Genomic DNA, 21,581 nt, shown 5'->3' with positions numbered 1-21,581 from the left:
TTAGCTACCTTCACGATACTGCACAGAAAAAAAAACCGTTCTCGTATCCGTGAACAGCAGATGTGAACTCGTCAACAAGCAAAAATATACCGTGAACTAGATCATGTTTTTGCGTAAACATGATGGTAGTTCATGGTGTATTTTTGACAGTTCACGTTTTCCAGAATTTTTTTTTTTTTTTTTGAGCGTGTGGATTCGCCGTAGAGTTGAGCGATCTCGTTGTTGATTCTTCGCCGCCACACGCCGTTCTCCTGCACGCCGCCGAAGATCGTCCTTAGCACTCAGCGTTCGAAAACCCCAAGAGCTATAGGAGACACGTCTTCCGCTAATGATGCACCTTCGTATTTCCCGACTAACAATGTTGACAGCCGTCAACAAGGATCCGAGGTAGACAAACTCGTCCACCACCTCGAAGGTATCCCCGTCTATCGTAACACTGCTTCCTAGGCGGGCCCTGTCGCGCTCAGTTCCGCCAACCAGCATGTACTTAGCCCGACTTTTGATGCTTCGCGTTTTAGGCGGGTGAACAAATCTGCCACCGTTCCAAATTTTCTCCCAATAATATCCATGTCGTCCGCGAAGCAAACAAATTGTCCGGATCTCGTGATAATCGTGCCTCGACTATTAAGTCCGGAGTGTTCGCCCGAGATCTTCACGCAGTTTTGCACACCGTCCATCGTTACTCTGATCTATCTTGTGAGCTTCCCGGGAAAGCTGTTCTCGTCCATAATTTTCCATAGCTCTACGCGGTCGATACTATCGTATGCCGCCTTGAAATCGATGAACAAATGGTGCGTAGGGACCTGGTACTCACGGCATTTCTGGAGGATTTGCCCCACGGAAAAGATCTAATCCGTTGTCGAGCAGCCGTCGATGAAACCTGCTTGATAACTTCCCACGAACTCGTTTGCTATAGGTGATAGACGACGGAAGAGAATCTGGAATAGCACTTTGTAGGCGGCGTTCAGGATAGTGATGGATACCACTCCTCCGGTAGCTGTTCCGTTTCCCAGATTTTGACTTGAGTTCGGCTTCGATACCATCCTTGCCAGCGGCCTTGTTGTTCTTGAGCTGTTGAATGGCATCCTTAACTTCCCCCATCGTGGGAGCTGGTTGGTTTCCACTGTCCGCTGTGCTGACGTAGCCATCGCCTTCGCTGTCCTGACCTTTTGTGCCTGTGTTCTCTGCGCCATTTAGGTGTTCATCGTAGTGCTGCTTCGATCTTTCGATCACCTCGCGTCCGCCCGTCAATATGCTCCCATCCTTATCCCGGCACATTTCAGCTTACAAATTGTTGTTTAACCTTAAGAGTTTACAAGTTTCAAGTTTTTCAGTTGCATTTGCAACAGAAGTGATCTTGTCGGGTGTTTCATGATTTTTAGTTGGATTTCAATCAGAGAAAACAAATCTTGACTGAATAGAAAGAAGATAACACTGAAATTGAGATATGTTGAATATCAGTTGTGTTTACTCCAAGGGGGTGGTCACTCTACACAGTGTGCCTTGCGCAGCTATGGCACAATTCGGCGCACTGATTGGCACACCTTACCAAAGTGGGTTGCTATAAAAATCACAGTGAACTGGAATTTTGTGTCTCAGTAATCATTGAGATTTCTGAAATGTTTGCTATCTGCCAAAAACGGATCTTACAAAATTTTCGCGTTGGATTCGGGTTCAGAATTAACATTCTAACACTATATAATTTGATGATTTCACATTTATATTTTTTATTTCAGAACAAACTACAGAGTGGCAGCAGCATCAAACCAGCAGAGTTAATATAACCGATCTAAAGATGACCCGCATAGTAAAATACAATTCGCCTTATTTTCCAAACAATAAATTTCCTTTACCCATTAATGTTAGTGTATGACAAGTGGTTGCTTTTTTGTTGAACAATATAGAATCCTAAATTTAAAACAATTAAAGGCTATTTGCGCAATGCACGCCAAATGGTAACAATTCACTATGCTGTTCAGATGTTGTAAAACTGTTTGGGAATGCTAGCTCGTTATATTGTGGTAATATGAAATTACATTTTTTCGAACGGTTTATGCTTAAATTGGAGCGTCATAATCACACACACATGTTGCCAAACTGTATAACACATTAGGGTTCATTCAAATATTACGTAACGCAAAATTTGCCAATTTTAGACCCCCTCCCTCCCCCACGTAACAGCTTTTGTATGGAAAATTTTAGATTTTTGTAAGGACCGTAACACTATGCTAGACCCCCTCCCTCCCCCTGTTGCGTTACGTAATATTTGAACGATCCCTTAGTATTTGTAAGCTATATGTATTATACACACTACAAAAAAATCACGAAATATGTAAGTTTCCAAACATTACATTCTGTTTTTTTCTTTTCACAGCTCGATATATTTGTTTAAAAATAGACTTTTTTTATATATTTTCAAAAAACGATCCCCATTTATCGACCAAAAATGGAAGTAAGATCCCGGATAAAAACGTATCATTCAGTGAATGGAATAAACCATTAATGTACAATATAACGTATTGGATACAATACAGCGTATTGTAATTGAATGTCGAAGCAATATTATTCTTGTTTGAATATACAATTCAAAAACAATATGATATATTGTAACAGAACATTGTATTGTTTTTAATTGGTTTTATACCTTACAATTTTAGTCAAATTCCTATTTTCGCGTAAAACAACTGTTGCTTTTTTCTATGTAGCTTTGCTGAAAGAAATAAACAAAACAAGTTCAGAAAGCAAGAAATGCTGGGTGAAAAATATTCAAAAAGTAAAAATAAGTAGTTTTTTAGAAGTCACTTGACATTAGCTGTAACGACGAATGCAACCATGATACAGTTCGTTGAATTGTTTTTGTATTGTACAGCAATACACGAATTGCTCATCAAGACAATACATGAACAATATATCGTATTGTGTTTTCAAAATGTTTGTATGAGAAAATATCTATATTTGTATTGTTACGATACTTAACCACCCATACATTATATTGCAAAAATCTCATATACCATACAGTGAACTGTTCAAAACAATATATTGTACTGTAATTGTATTGTCATGTTACAATATACTGTGTTGTATTTCCAATATATTGAATGGTACTGTTTCAATACGTTATATTGTTTTTGTATTGTATTTTTTATCCGGGATAGATAATCATTTATAAGAAATGTAAAATTGACACCGAACCTACCAAAAAATTTTCTACTGTGTACTTTTTCGCGGTCGTTGTGCTACTGTCAGAAATCAGATCAAAACAAGAAAAAAATGTTTCGGACAAAATCCAAACGAAATGATCAGAAAAGTTCTCTTTCGATTCAAATTTCTTTATTCAAAAGTGTCTAGCTTGTTCCTAGTGCCCAGCCGGATGATACCTGCGCCATTAGGGTGAGTTATAATCAACAAACTCAAACGATTTTTCTCCTCAAACATCTCCGGTATTGTCACCGTCAGGAGGATGTTGGTGGCTACAGAATTAACTGAAATGGCCACTGGCAGTTGTTTACGGTGATTCCAAGTTTCGGACCATCGGAGAGCAGGCACCCGAAGTGCCACTTGTTGACGAAATCGTCTTCCCTCTACCGCATACAAAGGTAATACAATTTTTTCACTAATTTGAATTACTCAATGAATCATCCTGCAATTCTCTCATGTTTCAGCCTGAACTTCAGTCCACATCAAAGAAGCACGCACCGTATGACATAATCCATCCCCGAGAACGTCCTTATTCAGGCTCACCCTCAACCATACCGCTCGGAAACAAAAGTGACAAGCCAATGCCGATGCAACCGGAAAAGATTGAGCATGACAATAATTTTTAGGGCCGGGAAATTGTGATATGTACAGTAATTTAGTGTACGGAGGAATGTATATTTCCGCGCTGTTAATTATTAGAGTATTTAAAAACATAGAGGAATTTACCTACAAAACAAATATGTGTACACACCTATAGGTGTTAAAATTTATTATATTTTAAACGAAATGCGAATATATAACAAAAAATAGATATTTTCGAGGAATAAAACGTAATAATTTGTAATTTTTTTTTTTTTTTCAAATAAGCCGATGAAACAAGTGATACGTGTGGTATAGATTAACTTCAGAATTCAGTCCTTTAGTGTAGATATTTAATTTCATTAGTTTCGTAATTGCATGAGCAACTAAATTGACTGTTTGGATTGAAATAAGATATGTTCACACGCATTTATTTGTTTCATTGTTTCTTATTAAAAGTAATAAGTCGTCAAATATTCTCTTATGGCTCAACAGCAACAGCACAGTATGGTAGAAGGTTAAAATACCATTACGCACCATAAATCTACAATTACACATACATTAATTGCTTTTGTTCTAACTTAATAGTTCAACCGTTCTTTAACTGTTCGCGTTACAGTAAATTCAGCAAAACATGGATAGTATTTCAACAATTTAACAAATTGTAAACGAAAAATATTGTTCGGAAAAATCAGCGTTTTTAAATGGTTACATAACTTAACCGCCCATTCCCCACATTGTGATTTTACCAATTACAATTTTTCAAACTGTAAAAACCGTTCGTGGTACGGTACACTTATTGTTATTTTGGATTCATTGGGGAATTGTTCAAATATTGTCGCGAATGGTTGTGGGTGGTTTTGGAAACTGTACGAATATTGTTCATATTTATCCGGGGAAGCATTCGGCATTGGCTCATTTTCTATACTAAATTCACAGTGAATAATAAATAATATTAAAATCAAGATTAAAATTTACATGAAAGCGTCAGAGATTTTGTCGGCAGCTGAAAGCAACTTCCAAAGATGGGGAAATGGGTAGAAAATGTAGGGGATCTTTTGGAGATATCATCGTCGCCGAGTGTCCAAACTGTTATCCTAGTGATCAATACATGACATACGTGTTATTTACTGCATTGCTTTTTTGTGATGTTCACTCAACTCTTCGTACGACCTTCCACCACGATCTCATAACCATAGATTCTCCGCGTCGCAGTTCCCTTATTGTCTGTGGGCAGTTTTCTATACCTTTTCATTAAAATCTTGACTTGGTTTCAGTGTTGTGAAAAACTCAATTTCTCACAACTCACGCTTGAGATTTTTCATGCGTGAGTTGTCAATCATGCAACTCAGCAGTCAAAAAATCACGGATGAGTTGGCTCACCTTTTTAACTCAATGTCTCGTATTTCCACAGTTTACTCACACCCGGCAATAATCTCTTGTTAGTCTGGTAAAATTATGTTAATCCTTTCTAACGTAAACCACAACATTCGGGTTTCACGAGTTTTTGCCGGGTTTTGCGATTGAATCATTTTTTACGGTTTGAGTTGATTGAGTTGATTTTTCATCAAAATCTCAAGCGTGAGATTTGCGAAGCAGATCTCTAATGAGTTTGCTCTCACGGGAGAGCGTATTGATTGAGATTTTGAGTGTGAGTCTATCAACACTGCTTGGTTTCTCTTTTGATTTCCTTGCGACAATGTAAGGGCACACTCACATATTTTATAACGCTAAAATTAGCCATTTTAGATGGCCACCCACCCCCTTGTATCGCTCTTTGTATGAATATGTTACAGCTTTTGTATGAGCCGTAATATTGTTAGGACACCATCCCACCCTCTTCAGCGTTATGAGATTTGTGAATGGGCACTAAGTAAAATGTATCCCGGAAAACTACAGCACCATAAAAAACCATGACAAGGAAGTAATCACTCCTATTCTTGTTTACCGTTTCGCATTCGATCGAAAGCGGATTTGAATGAGAATGAATGCAAAATTTGAGAGGCAAACCAGAAGAAAATTGAATATGTCAATGCTTGCTGAGAACGTCTTTCCATAATTTCAGTTCATTGATTTTTATGGCATGTAGTATTATAGCACGTCTGGCACGCTTGGTACACCTTGGCGCTCTGACGGCACAGCTGTGCCGAATGAAGTGCGTAGAGTGACCTCCCCCTTGGTTTACTCATATTATCACTTCACAGTTTTAATATTCTTCAAGAATCCTGCTCACTCCCATATTGTGCTATAATCTAGCTCAGGATCCTGATGTCTAGGATTTTGATTCTGTTTGAAACCTGTTGAGATTTATGTATGATACATTCTTTGTATTCCGTAATAATTATGTCTCAGAATTTTTCCTTTGATTTTATGGGGGGTGGGATAGGGTATTCAAATTGGTTTGAACAGATATATACGCGTATATATTTTGGACATTTGCATTCGATTTTTCAGTGAATATACAAATTATATACGCTTTTCCAAAAAACGTATTAAAGAAATTCAAACTATGTGATCCTTGAGCTTGCTTGTTTCGACGTAAATTGTCAGGTCATTCCACCATCCCGTGTTTTAACCAAATTAAACAAATGCTTTTTTTTCGACATCTATGAGTAGAAAAATTGTTTTGATATTCGTTTAATGGAAACATCACTCAAAATACTTTGGAATGACAAAAATCTTTTGTTACAGTAATGTGCTTGGCGAACTTTCAAGTAAACCGCCTTTGTTACGCTAAACTGAAGATACCCTAGAACACTTGATGTATTCTGACGGATTTCGTGAGAATAAAAATTAACTGGAGTGCTCGCTGTGAATTAAAGGAAAAACTTCTAGGCGAATTTTTTAAAACTACGGAAGTTATTCGTAAACGAATAACTCGACTTCAGTCGACTCTAGCACAAATAGAAATATTAGTAGTAGAACGCTAGTGGCGTTGTTGTCACAAAATTGATTTTAATAATTATTACCTTAAATTATGGGTTTTCATTGTTTGTTCAATACCATGTTGTTGTTTTGGTTTTGAAAATTAATCTGACACTTTGAGGCCCGGTACTCACGCTGTCAGTTCGTGGCAAACTAGATGTTGATAACACGAACAGCAGCGACATTAGCATTCTTAGGTTAATGCTTCTACTCTAGCACACGACACTGAAGACGGACTAACAGTTAATTCTAAATTTCATTGAAAAAAGTGACAACAATGAAACACACCTTCTTAGAATGTCCTCAAAGTTGTTCTACCGAATTCTTTGGCATTGGGAACTTCACTTCCGACTAAAATTTTTGATTATTCGAAGGGGGTGGTAACCTGAAACAAAATTAATATATCTGTGAGATTAAGAACTCTGTTTCTTCTAAATATCTAAAATCAAAAATCATTGAAAATATATGTCTGAACAAAAAATGTTCTTGGAGATGCGGGGCATCGATCCCCGTACCTCTCACATGCTAAGCGAGCGCTCTACCATCTGAGCTACATCCCCATGATGTAATTGCAATGGGGATAAACATTCAAAAACACTAGCACAAAACATAATTTATCATCCAACTTTGATTGTGTCACGCTAAAAATTGAATACTAAGGCTTTTTCCTACTCCTGACAAAAAGTAACTTAAGCGATCACTGCAAATTTATTAGCGTGTTGTATTGAGTTCATGGAGTGAACACACGAAAGTTTAGAGATGTTCACTTTTCCAAATTTCTTGTTGTTCGATCAGTAAAATTTTTTACATAATTATAGGGAAAATAATAAGGCCTTCCGCGTTACCTTGAGAGTATCACTGCTCAAGACAACGCGGAAGGCCATATTATTTTCCTTTAAATTATGTTGTCTTAATGGGTTACATGCATGCCCTGATGTACGCCTACCAAATATTTTTTTCGATAAAATCTTCCATTGACAAGATATTTGAAGTTAGATGCCTTTCCCCATACAAAATGAAATAAGAAAACTCCTGCAGATCAACTGTGGACAAGAGCAAAGCAGGTAATCCATTGTGCTTATTCTGCGCGGCGTATGAGTCGAGACGAGTCGCTCTTGCAGTGAGACGACTAATGTTAATGGTCTAATCCACCGATGTACTAAATTCACTCGGTCTGAGAATTGTGACACTTGAGCGGGGCACGCTCCCGTATGATCCCCACGTGATCTGGACCCGCTCTAGTGTCAAAATTCTTCGACCGAGTCAGTTTAGTACACCAGTGGATAAGACCATTGTCACCTCATTCGACTCGTCCCACCTCACACGTCGCGCAGAATAAGCACAAATGTAATTACAGTTGAGGTGAAACAGTTTGGAATCAACTTCTACGATTGCACTGGAACTTCAAGGGCACAAATCTCGTGAAGAAAGCATCCAACAACAATAAACTTTTTATTTTGGCTTTGTGCACTAGCATAAAGCTTAAAATAAGAAGATCAGAAACGTTTGCCAACTATATCTCCAGTTTAGTGCCTTTGAAAACGTGAGTAGGGGCACAAGTCGGCCACTGTAACGGCCATCTTTAGATTCCGAGATGTTTCACCTTAACTCTCCCTTACTCGATGTTCTTTATCTCGATATTTCCCCTAACTCGATGGAATGCGCGGTCTCTTCAATATAGCATACTTTGATCCCTCTGTAAGTCGATACCTCTCTAACTGATGTTGCAACTTTCTGCATCAGCTACACTTGTCTGTCTCAGATTTGAACAAATTTCCAATTAACCGTACTACGAATAATCGAGCAAAAAAGTTCACAAAACACCGTTTGCTCGGTATGCGAAAGCCTACACGCACTCCGATCACAAAAATCTTATTCCGGTTAAATACTACTAAAAAGAAACAAACTCACCAGATGCCTGCCTCCTGAAATTGTATTCCGGCCAAAAATCCAAAACAATATTGATACGGAAAGCAAATAAAACACGCAATTGCGTTTACGGTTCAGCCCTACTAATCACTATATGTAATGAAATTTGCGAAAATTTGTAGATTGGAAAAACAAATCAGCCAATGCAAAGTTTTGGGCAGCCGAAATGTAAATTACCTTTTTGCAATTTCTCATCGTAATAGGCTGTTGTTCATCATGCCAATCTGTCATGAAACAGCATACTTTCCTGCACTGAAGTATGCAGTGCGGGAATAGTCATTACGCAACTAAGGGGTCATGCACAAATTACGTCACGCTCCAAGGGGGGGGGTCGAGCCAAGCGTGACAATCCTTACAAAATTTTCGGAAGACTCATACAAAAAGTGTGACAAAGGGGGGGGGGGGTCGAAAAAGTTGAAATTTAGCGTGACATCATTTGTGTACCATCCCTAAAAGTTTTAGTCTAGACCAGTCTAGTCAGTCTAAAACCAGTGCTGTAAAGATTCATTACGCAACGCTTTTTCATTACACAACTGTTTTGAGTTTTTCATTACACAACTGTTTTGAGTTGCGTAATGAAGTTTATGTCCGGTATTGAAGCCATCTTTTCTGATAGTCCATTTTGATACTGGAATAGATCATCAAAATGTAATGTCTTAATTCATATTTATATTTCCAAATTTATTTTTGTACGCTAAAACAAATTATAATGTTTATCATAAATAGGTTACAGGATGACATAAAACCAATATTTTTTCAATTATGAATTTAGTGGCTACCTTTCACACTCCCCCTGTACAATCCCGTGTATGAAAATGATTGGTTTGTCTGCCTGCCAAGATCCATGGGACAAACCATTCCGAATATTTCGAATGGTTGTTCAAAATACCGTAAGGACGCCATTCATCGCTCATTTAAGAGCATTTCAATATGTTAAATTCTGTAAAAAATGTTTTTGTTTTACATTTTACACAGCTTTTTACGCTAGACGCATGATAAAACATTCATTTTTGCAGGAAAAAAGTTGAAATGTGAAAAATATATGAATCAATCAAATAAAATCAATGACAATGATAGGGGAAGGGGTGGTAAAATGAACACCTTAAGGAAAGCATCTTGTTTCTGATAGAAAAACGAGAAATTTGTATAGTTCTATCGCACAACATCAAAAATAGGGATGTAATCTATAGTAGCGACATGGATTCAGACTAAAATAGCTAAATTTTTACATATTTTCATCGGTTTCAAAAAGCGATGCAAATGTTCATTTTACCTGCACTATGTGGGTAAAATGAACAGCGGTTGGCGGTAAAACAAACACCATGCAAAAAAAGTGAGCAAAACATTTTTTTCTGAAAAATTGCATTGCCCCACCGAAAATACATCCATTAATGATTGTAACCCATACAAAAAGAATTCTAAAGGTATCAGATTTGACATCATATCATAACGATATTCATCTCACTGAAAAACCTCATGTCTTCCGAGCTAAAAGTTACGTCAGTTCAAACGTGGTTTTCTAAAATCTTAATTTTCGTTGATATTTTCACTTCAATTGACCTACGTATCAACTCGAACACTCAGATTTATGCATGATAAAAATTCATCGAAATTAGTTTTTTCTCGGTAAAAGGCACGGTGTTCATTTTACCACCCCTGTTAATTTTACCACCACTTCCCCTACAGGTTTAGGGAGCTATTCATATATACTGCCGTGAAACAGCTCAAAAATATACACGGGCTCATTTATTTCTTTTTAAAGTCTTCAGAATTTGAAGAATCTCAACTATACGATTTTCATTACCCACTTGCCCCACGGTACCTTAATATAAAATCATGTTATGATATTCCAATACATGTTGATGACTTTTTTTACGAAAATATGTTTAGTTTTCTCAACAACAAAGAAAAAATAAAATAAATAAAAATCAATGAGCAGAGAATGGAGCATGAGCGGTGAATGGCGTATTTACGTTACTTCCACATCAGGGATTTCTTTTGTCCTATTTTCCGGAGCTCAACGTTCTGTCTTTGATAATTCTCAATTTTCTTCGGTTTTATTTAGATTTGTTTTCTTTTCTTTCAATCTTCTCAGCGCCTATCATCGCCATCATCGTCTGCATTTAGATATATGGCTCTATGTACAAACATTTACAGTTGTGTATTTTGTTACTCGTCATTTCTGTTCTGCATGTTCATGATACATACAATAAACGTTCCGGAGTACTGTCCAAATTCTTCCACTAAGCTGTCTATACTATTCTTTCTCTCTTTCTCACCCACACATGCTCGTCCACACTCTGAATCCGTTTAATCCCGTTCTGCATGCTAGTACATCTTGTTTGTCCATTTTACTGTTTTTAGGAGACTTCTTGTTCACACGGAGAGTTTTCCTGTTCACTTCTAAATTTATACAATATGTATGTTTCTAATATGAATGTATATAATAAAAATTAAAAAATAGTTCTTCATATATATTGTTTTTTTTTTTTTCTGTTTCGCTCCTCCCATCTAACTGCTCGAGTCGAGTCTTCCATTTCCCTTCAATGCTACTGCGTAATCTGTCGCATGTACGTGTGTATGTTTATGTGCCGAATTGCAGTTGGTTCGGGATTCTTTACAATGATTCTTTCTCATCTGTTCATTCCTATATGCTGATTATTATCTTCTTTTTTGCATTTCTTTTCATTTTGAATGTTTCGTTCCGCAGAGATTTCTCTAAATGCCTCCTCTTCGTCTATCTTCGAGATCCGAACGAATGTTTGCGTAGAATGATAGTAAATTACAAATTTGCTCTTAGCTAATAGATGGAAATAGTAACTAAAACAAACGGCAATAATTTGTCTTGAGGAACCTAAACAGAACTGGGGAACTGGGATAAATTTATTATAGCTACATAAAATTACTAGAAATTTTTCTCCCATTTTGGCCTAAAATATTCACTTTTCAAAAAATGGAAAACTCTTAAAACTAACTAGTTTTGTGATGCACTGCGTTGAGTGTCTATCAGTGACGTTGTTTGCGTTAATGAAATCAACGTAGAAATGTTGGCAATCGTTCAAAGTTACAACGCTTACAAAGTAACAATCACTGAGTGGAGAAACTTGGGGACTTGAGCATTTGGCTTTATTCTGAGAATCCTATTATGACTTGAGTGGGACTGTATCGTTCCAATATCGTTACTGGTTGTAGGCAGTTTTGCATATCATTTATTCAACGGGTTTGGAAACGGGTGAAATATGATCAGTCCTCCTAGCGATAAAATCATGTCGTCCACTACTAAACCAAATCCGTTGCTAATACTTACGACGTTTATTTGTCTTCACAGTTGTCACACTCAGTTCCTTCAAGATGAATTGCTTCGCCACATTCCATGTTTTGTTCAGATTTGCTGTTTTTTGTTTTAGAAAAATATATATCACATATAGCATTTTTTATCGTCTTCTTGCGGTCAATAGTATCTTCCCAAGCGATACGGTCTCAAAACCTAACTGGTACTACTTTTGTGGGGTTTGCTCCCGTTACGCTGTCCTAAAATGTGTTTTGTGTTTGAGTGTTGCAATTTTAACGCACCTAATTAAGTAGTAAAGAGAAAATCGTTGGCAGTCGAAGAGTTCGTTCGACGACAAAAACACACGGAGGGAAACTCGCGACCACGCCTGTCAAAAATCCGACGCAAAACCATTGCCGATCTTCATACAATATTTCACCTAAACTATGCCGCTACGGTCAACAGAAGACAAATGTAAAAACTTAATAAACCTTCTTATATTTTCATTCCTACGGTTACTCCACCATTCTTGTTAAATTTGTATTCTATAATAGTTATTTGTTTTGCTTTTAACACATTTTTGTTTGTTTTGTTCACTATTTTTCTGGACCCGGAGGATAGTACAATTTTTCAGTAACTGCCTTCTACTTCGTTTCTCATTTTACGACCGACACGCGGCGCTAATCTAGTTTTGATACGTTTGCTTTTTCACTCGTTTCTCCATCCCTGCTCTCCTTTCTCTAGCATTCTAAAACTCATCAGAACATATTGCCACTGGAACTAAAAGACCAAGAATCAACGATTACCAATCCATCAAATTTACTCTAATACAATACCACGAACATTTTGTTTAGTTTCAGCAAATTTTGATTAAAAACTAACATCTCTCACTTTTCTTTATTTCTTTTGTAATCTTCCACTTAATAATACTCATTCGCTCTACAGATTCCTTCCAAACTTTTCTCTCTCTTCTTTGACAATTTTACGTTTTGCTTTTGTGTTATCTTTTCCTCTATTTGTTTTTTTAGATAATGAGAAAAAACGTCTATTTGATTCTCGGTTTCCTAGTTTTTTGTTGTTGTTGTGTACATGTTTTGAGTTTCCCCGTCCATTTCTCACGTTTGCTTGTATCAATGAGTTTGTTTTTTGGTTCACCTTAGAAAAATAAAAATATCTTATAAATATTGTTATTGTTGTAGTAGTAGACATTCTCAAAGAACCCACTGCTGTTGCTACCGCTGCCATCTCTGCTTCGGTTGCTGTTGTTGTTATTGTTGTTCATGCCAATGCTGTAGATGGCCGTCGACGACTCGCCCGGTATGATGCTGCCTTTGGTGGTAAAACGTCCATCTTGTCAGACCTTATTGTTCGGGTGGTGGCGCCGGGGCAGCTCGCCGTACGTGCTCCGATCCGGATAGGCTTCGGCGTACAGCTCGGCACTGTTCATCCTGCTATAATTCTGTATTAGCGGAGCGGTTGCTGCGGATTTGGATGAGTTTGGTTTATTTTAGTTTGGAGTTGAATTTTAGGTATGCAAGGTTAACACACATTATTATTAGTTGGTATTAAAATCATCATAAATTATAAAAACAAAATAAACTAAAATGACGTTAAATTTATTAGATGTTAGTTACAATGTGCGTAGACTATGAAGTCTTTCAATTGTGAAAAAGTGATTTCTAATTAAATCCGAATTGTCATGTAAATCATAAATCATACAAAATGAGATAAATGTTGCTCACGGAGAAAATGAAGTACTCAAAAGTGAGTTCATTCCACTCAATTCGGGGGGTTCGTGCGTTAACCTAATTTTGAGTTGATGGGGTAGAAGTTGTTTTCATTTGCAGCCATGCGAAAAAATACCTACTAGCTAAGTTATTTTCACTCAACCGGCAGATCAAACAACTCAACTTCCAGTACTGTGCCACTTACTCAAATTTGAGGTAACGCACAAAGGTTCGGTTTTTGGGTTGTTTTGCTCTTCGCTCTCTGACAACAATAGAAGGAGCGAATGAAATAGGGAGAGAAAAATAACTCAAAAATAAGTTAAAAAATACTCAAATATGGGTTTTCCGTTTTCTCCTTGTAGGGATGATATCGAAACACTACAATAAATTTTGTAATTATGACATTTCAGTTCTGGATTGGTGTCATTATTAGTAACATTATGGAAATCGTTTTCAGAATCTGAAATCCATACCAATCTAAACTCAATCTTAAAATAATAATCCATTTCCAACTCAGGTAGATATAGCAGATTAGAGATAAGAGATTTTCAATTTCGTAGAAGGTTTCGTTGGTTATACTGCCGTTCTTCGCATTTTTGTCTCGTGCTCCATAAGGTTTACATAGAACATGGGACAAGTAGGCTTAGAAGGTTATGTTCATTTCATTTATTTAGTTAACATCTATGGACCAATGCACCAGTTCACTAATTTGACGTTTGAGCGGTGCCGAATTCACTCGTTGCCATGGTCACGTAAATAACACGGCACCGCTAAAACGTCAAATAGTGAACTCATGCATTGATCCATACAGATAACACTGAATCAACAATTGCACGCCACAATACTCGGTTCGTGGCCGCATCTCTCCATCCTCAGTTCTGCCCCCTGCTCGCCAAATCGATACGCACTTGATCCGCCCATCTAGCTCGCTGCGCTCCACGCCTTCTTGTACCAACCGGATCCGAAGCGAACACCATCTTTGAAGGGTTGCCTTTGAAGGGTTTTAACAAGGGGGTGGTCACTCTACACAGTGTGCCTTGCGCAGCTATGGCACTTTTCGGCGCACTGACTGGCACACCCTACCAAAGTGGGTTGCTATAAAAATCACAGTGAACTGAAATTTTCGTCCCAGCAATCATTGAGTTTTCTGAGTTGTTTGCCACATGTCAAACACAGATTTTCCAAAACTTTCGTGTTGGTTTCGGATTCAGAACGAACCTCCTAATCTTGATTAAAAGATACCTACAGAAAAGCGTCCGTGACCTTGTTAGCTCAAAGCAACTTCCAAAGATGTTGAAATGGGTAAAAATGTTGGGAATCTAATTTGATTTTGAAGATCATCATCATCATCGCCGTGTGTTCAGAGGATTACAGGGATCCACATATGGCATACGTCTTACTGCATCGCGATGTTTTCACCGTAATTTGCTCCCAACTCTTCGCACCCCCTCCCTGCCACAACGATCCCGTTGACGCTCCGTGTCACAGTTTCCGTGTTGTCTTTGAAATCATGTGGGTTGTTTTCTTCCTTCCCATTGAAGTGTTTCATATACTTGAATAACTCTCTCAATAGTTTCCCCTGCGATAAGAAAACGTTCATAAATACGTAGCATTTTTTGCCAAGTTTTTAGCTCTCCCCTTCCCATCGTATCATTTTCCCTATACCTAATACATGGTTGGTCACAAAATCGTAAACTGTCCTTCCCTTTAAAATGTCACGTCATTTATGTACGGTCTCTAATGTAAGTAAAATGTATCCCGGAAAAACACAGCTCCATGAAAAACAGTGATTGGGAAGTAATGTAAAATTTGAGAGGCAAGCCAGAAGAAAATGAAACATGTCAATGCTTGCTGAGAATGTTTTTTCCATAATTTCAGTTCATTGATTTTTATGGGATGTAGAATTATAGTAGGTTTGGCACGCTTGGCACACCTTGGCACTTTGAAGGCACAGCTGTGCCGAATGAAGTGCGTAGAGTGACCACCCCCTTGGGTTTTAAAAAGGCCCTGCCCATCGTATCCTTCTAGCTTTGGCCACCTTCTGGATACTGGGTTCACCGTAGAGTTGGGCGAGCTCGTGGTTCATCCTTCGCCGCCACACACCGTTTTCCTGCACACCGCCGAAGATCGTCCTAACCACCCGACGTTCGAAGACTCCAAGTGCTTGCAGGTCCTCCTCGAGCATCGTCCACGTTTCATGCCCGTAGAGAATTACCGGCCTTATGAGCGTTTTGTACATGGTACATTTGGTGCGGACGTGAATCTTTTTTGACCGCAGCTTCTTCTGGAGGCCATAGTAGGCCCGACTTCCACTGATGATGCGCCTCCGTATTTCACGGCTAACGTTATCGTCAGCCGTCAGCAAGGATCCAAGGTAGACGAACTCGTCGACCACCTTGAACGTATCCCCGCCTATCGTTACACTGCTACCTAGGCGAGCCCTTTCGCGCTCGACCCCACCAACTAGCATGTACATCAAAAAAATCTTAGATTTACACGTAACGTAATTTTTGACTCAATCATGCAAAGCTATTTCTCATGTATTATTCAATTATAAAACCTATAAACACATCTATTATATCCAACATTGTTACCAAAATCCTTAATATTGAACGCGAAACGTCTTCTCTCGAAGAATGTTGCATGCAAAACGGCTCGGTTTACATGATTTTCACGCTGAAAATTCAATCATAAATAATGCACATGACATGACAAGTCGTCGATCCATCTATGTGCATTATGTTTGTCAGAATATTCAGCGTAGAATCATGTAAACCGAGCATTCCTGTTTGCAATTTAACTTTCAAGATGCAAGAAATCATGCAAAACTGACGAATGTTGAATGTAAGATCATGAAATGGTTCAGTTTCACTCAAGATTGCAAGCATTTTCAAATGCAATGAGACAGTTTACATTAATTAACGTTGAATATTCAGTTACAACTCTTTTTATATGATTATCATAAAAAATACGTGCCATGTGAATTTGAGATTTTTTTGCTGTGTGTACTTTGTCTTGGTCGCATTCACCACCAGTCCAACTTTTGCTGCTTCGCGTTTCAGGCGGGTGTACAGGTCTACCACCTTTTCAAATGTTCGGCCGACGATGTCCATATCATCCGCGAAGCAAACAATTTGACTGGATCTCGTGAAAATCGTACCCCAGCTGTTAAGCCCGGCTCTCCGCATAGCACCTTCTAGCGCAATATTGAACAACAGGCACGAAAATCCATCACCTTGTCGTAGTCCCCGGCGAGATCCAAACGAACTGGAATGTTCGCCTGAAACCTTCACACAATTTTGCACACCCTCCATCGTCGCTCTTATCAGTCTCGTGAGCTTCCCGGGAAAGCTGTTCTCGTCCATGATTTTCCATAGCTCTACGCGGTCGATACTATCGTATGCCGCCTTGAAATCGATAAAAAGGTGATGCGTTGGGACCTGGTATTCACGACATTTTTGGAGGATTTGCCGTACAGTAAAGATCTGGTCCGTTGTCGATCAGCCGTCAACGATGCCGGCTTGATAACTTCCCACGAACTCGTTTACTACAGGTGACAGACGACGGATGATGATCTGGGATAAAGAATGGTGATCGCTCGAAAGTTCTCACATTCTAACTTGTCGCCTTTCTTGTAGATGGGGCGAATAACCCCTTCCTTTCACTTCTCCGGTAGCTGTTCTGTTTCCCAGATTGTGCCTATCAGTGTTCGTCGAAGTGCTGCTTCCACCTTCGATCCCCTCGCGCTCGTTCGTCGAAATGCTCCCATCCTTATCCCTGTACAACTCGGCTCGCAGCACGAAGCCGTTGAGGGATGCGTTGAGCTTCTGATGGAACTTACGTGTTTCTTGAGACCGGCACAGCCGTTCCATCTCCTCGCACTCCGTCTCCTCCAGGCGACGTTTTTTCTCCCGAAAGAGACGGGTCTGCTGTTGCCGTTTCCGTCTATAACGTTCCACGTTCTGCCGGATCCCTTGCTGCAGCATAACCGCCCGCGCTGCATTCTTCTCCTCCAAAGCCTCCTGGCACTCCTCATCGAACCAATCGTTCCGTCGACTCCGTCCCACGTACCCGACGTTGCTCTCAGCTGCATCGTTGATGGCTGCTTTCACTGTTCTCCAGCAGTCCTCAAAAGGGGCTTTATCTAGCTTACCCTCTTCCGGTAATGCAGCCTCGAGGTGCTGCGCGTACGTAGTTGCGACATCCGGTTGCTTAAGCTGCTCTATGTCATACCGGCGCGGCCGTCGGTACCGTCCGTTGTTAACGACGGAGAGTTTTGGGCGCAGTTTGACCATCACCAGATAGTGGTCAGAGTCGATGTTAGCGCCACGATAGGTCCTGACGTCGATAATGTCGGAGAAGTGCCGTCCATCAATCAGAAAATTTGGTGGTCGATTTGTGATTCTGTCTGCTGTGGTGATCTCCAGGTATATCGGTATGGAAGGCTGTGCTGAATAGGAGCTACGAATGGTAATATTCTTGGAGGCGGCGAAACCAATCAGTCGTAGGCCGTTTTCGTTCGTCAGCCGGTGGGCGCTTAACATTCCAATAGTCGGTTTGAATTCCTCCTCCTGGCCAACCTGAGCGTTTAGATCTCCTATGAAACTTTTGACGTCGTAGCTTGGCAGCTGTCGTACTCGCGTTCGAGCTGCGCGTAAAAAAACGTCTTTATCATCATCAGTGCTTCCGGAGTGAGGGCTGTGCACGTTTATTATGCTGAAGTAGAAGAACCGGCCTTTGACCCTCAACTTGCACAATCTCTCATTGATCGGCCATCACCCGATCACGCGCCTCTGCATATCACCCATCACTATAAAAGCTGTTCCTAGCTCGTGTGTGTTGCCGCAGCTTTGGTAGATGGTATGGTTACCTCTAAACGTTCGCACCATTGGTCCCTTCCAGTACACTTCCTGCAACGCTACGATGCCGAATCCGCGGTCCTTCAGCACGTCGGCGAGTATGCGTGTGCTCCCGATGAAGTTGAGAGATTTACAGTTCCACGTACCGAGCTTCCAATCGCTAGTCCTTTTACGTCGCTGTGGTCTTCGCCGATTGACCCGGTTCGTATTCTCTCGTTGATGATTCGTTGCTTGATTTTTTTACGGCTGGCTTGCAGGGCCTGACACCAACCCCCTAGATTTCCGGAGGACCATTCCCCCTGAATGTTAGGAGGACCATAGTGCGCAGTTCAGCTTAGAGTCCTTCTCTGGCACTCGGACGATGATCAGCCACCCCTGAAATATCGCATGGCACACTAGCTCATTTAGGCAGTGATGCATTTTGAACTGAACGCGAGCCAAAACTGAACGGAGCAGTTCAAATTTTGCACGAGAACGCAGTAGACAATGAACTCGTGAGCCGGATCCAGCCGCTACTCTCGAACGCCCAGTTCAGATCGCAATACACTACAATGGTAACTAAAGTAAGATTTAGGTATTCACTTGAAAAATATTTCTTGAAACAATAATAAAATCAATTCAATCATAAATAATTATACTCTTTCTTGCTTTGAGCACCTTATAATCAATTTTTGCACGGTGAGATGCCGTGAAATCTGTCAGAACAATCTGCGTTCAATTTTTTGCTCACTAGAGTTCAAATTTTTGAACTGAACAATGGACAAGCCTACTTGATCACTCCGTTCCATAAAATAAACTGGAACGCGAACTGAACACGTTCAAATGCATCACTGCATTTAGGTATACATGAGAAATACGACACTTTGGATAAAACCCTGCTAAAAATCATACTGCAGTCTAGTACACGACACTGAAGACGGCCTTGTTGTTGTTGTTGTTTGAGAGGGACTTTAACCCAAAGGTCATTCGTCCCTTAAGACGGCCTTACATTTGCGGTCGAAATACGCGTATCTGTCAAAGGATACCTTTAGCGGAATTGAAAGATACACCCAAGGAATCACTAGCACGCTAATTCGCCTTTTTGAGCTTATAGGGCTATTATACGGCTAATATAGAGCATGTCAGCTCTATTATAGCACTATATTAGCACGCAGGGCGAACTAAAGTGCTATTTGGTTACTAGGATAATTGGTACTAAATGTTTTCATTCATTCATATTTCACTAGATGTTACTGACTAAAAACTCACAATAATGAATCTTTGAGCTGTTTAAAGATTTGTTATCATAAGTTTACAGTTAGTAACATTTCTTGTTCAACTTTTGTGAGATTTTCTCGGAATTCTTCGGAGGAATTGATGAGCGAATGTTGACTTGAATTCCTAGAATAATTTCTGAGCAAATTATTTGGACAATCCTCAGACAAATTTGTCAGAAAATCATCTTCGTACAACAATTTCTCTAAGAATCTTTAGAAGAAATCTAGGGCAATCAGATCTTGCATATCTTGGAATTGGATTTTTTTGGATTACCGTGGGATTAGTGGCCAAAATAAGCAAAAAAGCTCTCAGTGAAGAAAAACGTGAAAATATTCCATTTGAAAGACTGTTCAAAGGAAGTGCGCATCGCATACTTAGAGGTAGGCTCCATGTAAAAACTTCAAGTCAGATTCAAGATACATACTTAGTTTTGCTGCAGTCACTATTTACGCACCGAACGCTAACGCACAGGTAACACAATATCAAAACTTAAATTAACCCGTATTGTAAATCAAAGGTTATTGATAACAACAAAAAATTAACTAAATCTAATGTAAATCGATGTTAGTCATAGCAATTCAAAAACATACATCAAAAAACACTGAAAGATATGTTCTATCTAACGAAGAAGTTCAGTTGAAGATGTACGCTATCGCAGCGAACGACTCGATACCTATGATTCTATGGTTGATTTTCGTATGACGCTAAATCATAGACGAAACGTTCACAATTTTGAAGATGTTCCAAAAATGGGATGAAGAAATCAAAGTGCCGAACGGAGAGGGCGAGAATAAGATGCAGTACGGTGGAATATCATATCTCTAAAGGAAATACAAAACAAACATTATGCAATTACGTCTAATTTGAATGAGCATACGCCAACGCAATCATAAGGTGCAAAATTATAAAGTTTAAGAGTTTGGACGATGGTTAGTAGGGTTGCTAATCATGTATGTACAGGTGGGGTTAATTTTGAGTAAAATTTAGAAAATAAGGAAAACGATGCTTACTACTTCTGGGTCCGGGGATAAAACAACAAAGCATTAACAGCCATGAACGAAATCAAAGCTTCGGTGTTGCCTTGCTATCTGTGTGAGCAGTTTTGTCTTTTTTCGTCTTTGAAAACGATGATTCGCCTCTGTGTGATTGTGAATAGGTTGACTATCAAACATTCGTACTATGTTCTTACTAAAGCGAATACGTAATCTAGTATGGATGTTTTGTGTATTTTTGTTTGTGTGTTTTGAGGTGAAATTTGGCCTAATCGTTTTGCTTCTACGATTTGGTTCTATGCTTGCTGGCGTGTCTTTTTTTGTGAACGGCTGCTAAAATAATATAGTAAACGAAATCTATTAATTGTCACGACAAAAAGCGAGAAATTCTAATTTGGAAAGAGAGAAAAAGAGGGGGGGGCAAGGATAAAATTGTGGGACAAGGAAATAGAGAACAACTTCAACAATGAGAGAATAGCAAAGAAATATAGGAAACAACTTCAAAAAACAACTCTTGGTAGAACACACCTTTCGGTGGATAGTATTGTTGGCCTCTGCCTTCACCATACCCATGCGCTGGCACTCTGGAACTACTACTGTTAGACGGCCGAGAGCCGCCAGAGGAGGTCGGGTGCCCACTGCGGCGTTCACCGTGGCCATCGCCTCCACCCCCACCTCGGCTTCTACCGCCTCCACCGCCGCCGCCACCGCCTCCACTTCGGGATCGGTCATTGTGCGGCACAGGAACACTTCGGGGCCCGTGACCACCGTGAGGATGACGCTAGAATAGAGTAAAAAACATCAATTAAAGCCAACACGATCATACCATAATTATGTTCTTACG

The 21,581-nt window shown here is 39.5% G+C and overlaps 1 protein-coding gene and 1 long non-coding RNA gene across 7 annotated transcripts in view; one reads left to right on the top strand and one right to left on the bottom strand.

Moving 5' to 3' along the window:
• The first annotated feature begins 3,197 nt into the window (after window positions 1–3,197).
• Window positions 3,198–3,974, top strand: LOC110676055. Its single transcript, XR_002500030.1, has 2 exons — window positions 3,198–3,596; window positions 3,663–3,974. It is a non-coding gene; the product is annotated as an uncharacterized LOC110676055 (long non-coding RNA).
• A 6,793-nt stretch (window positions 3,975–10,767) lies between these two features.
• The window catches only part of LOC5575585 (disintegrin and metalloproteinase domain-containing protein 10), a 290,899-nt gene continuing 280,085 nt past the window's right edge, over window positions 10,768–21,581 (bottom strand). For 3 of the 6 annotated variants that reach the window (XM_021847790.1, XM_021847792.1, XM_021847791.1), the window contains exons 13-14: window positions 21,266–21,518; window positions 10,768–13,381 (exon numbers count right to left, since the gene is read on the bottom strand). In XM_021847790.1, coding sequence (XP_021703482.1) covers window positions 13,257–13,381; window positions 21,266–21,518 — 378 coding nt within the window. In that variant the 3' untranslated portion in view covers window positions 10,768–13,256. Of the gene's footprint in view, window positions 13,382–20,755; window positions 21,071–21,265; window positions 21,519–21,581 lie in introns of all 6 variants that reach the window. The other 3 variants (XR_002500943.1, XR_002500942.1, XM_021847793.1) reach the window with 3 other exon arrangements.

Source organism: Aedes aegypti, chromosome 2 (assembly GCF_002204515.2).
Source record: "Aedes aegypti strain LVP_AGWG chromosome 2, AaegL5.0 Primary Assembly, whole genome shotgun sequence".
Taxonomy (NCBI): Eukaryota; Metazoa; Arthropoda; class Insecta; order Diptera; family Culicidae; genus Aedes; species Aedes aegypti.
The sequence above is the reverse complement of the archived record's forward strand: the minus strand, read 5'-3'. Positions and strand labels throughout refer to the sequence as shown.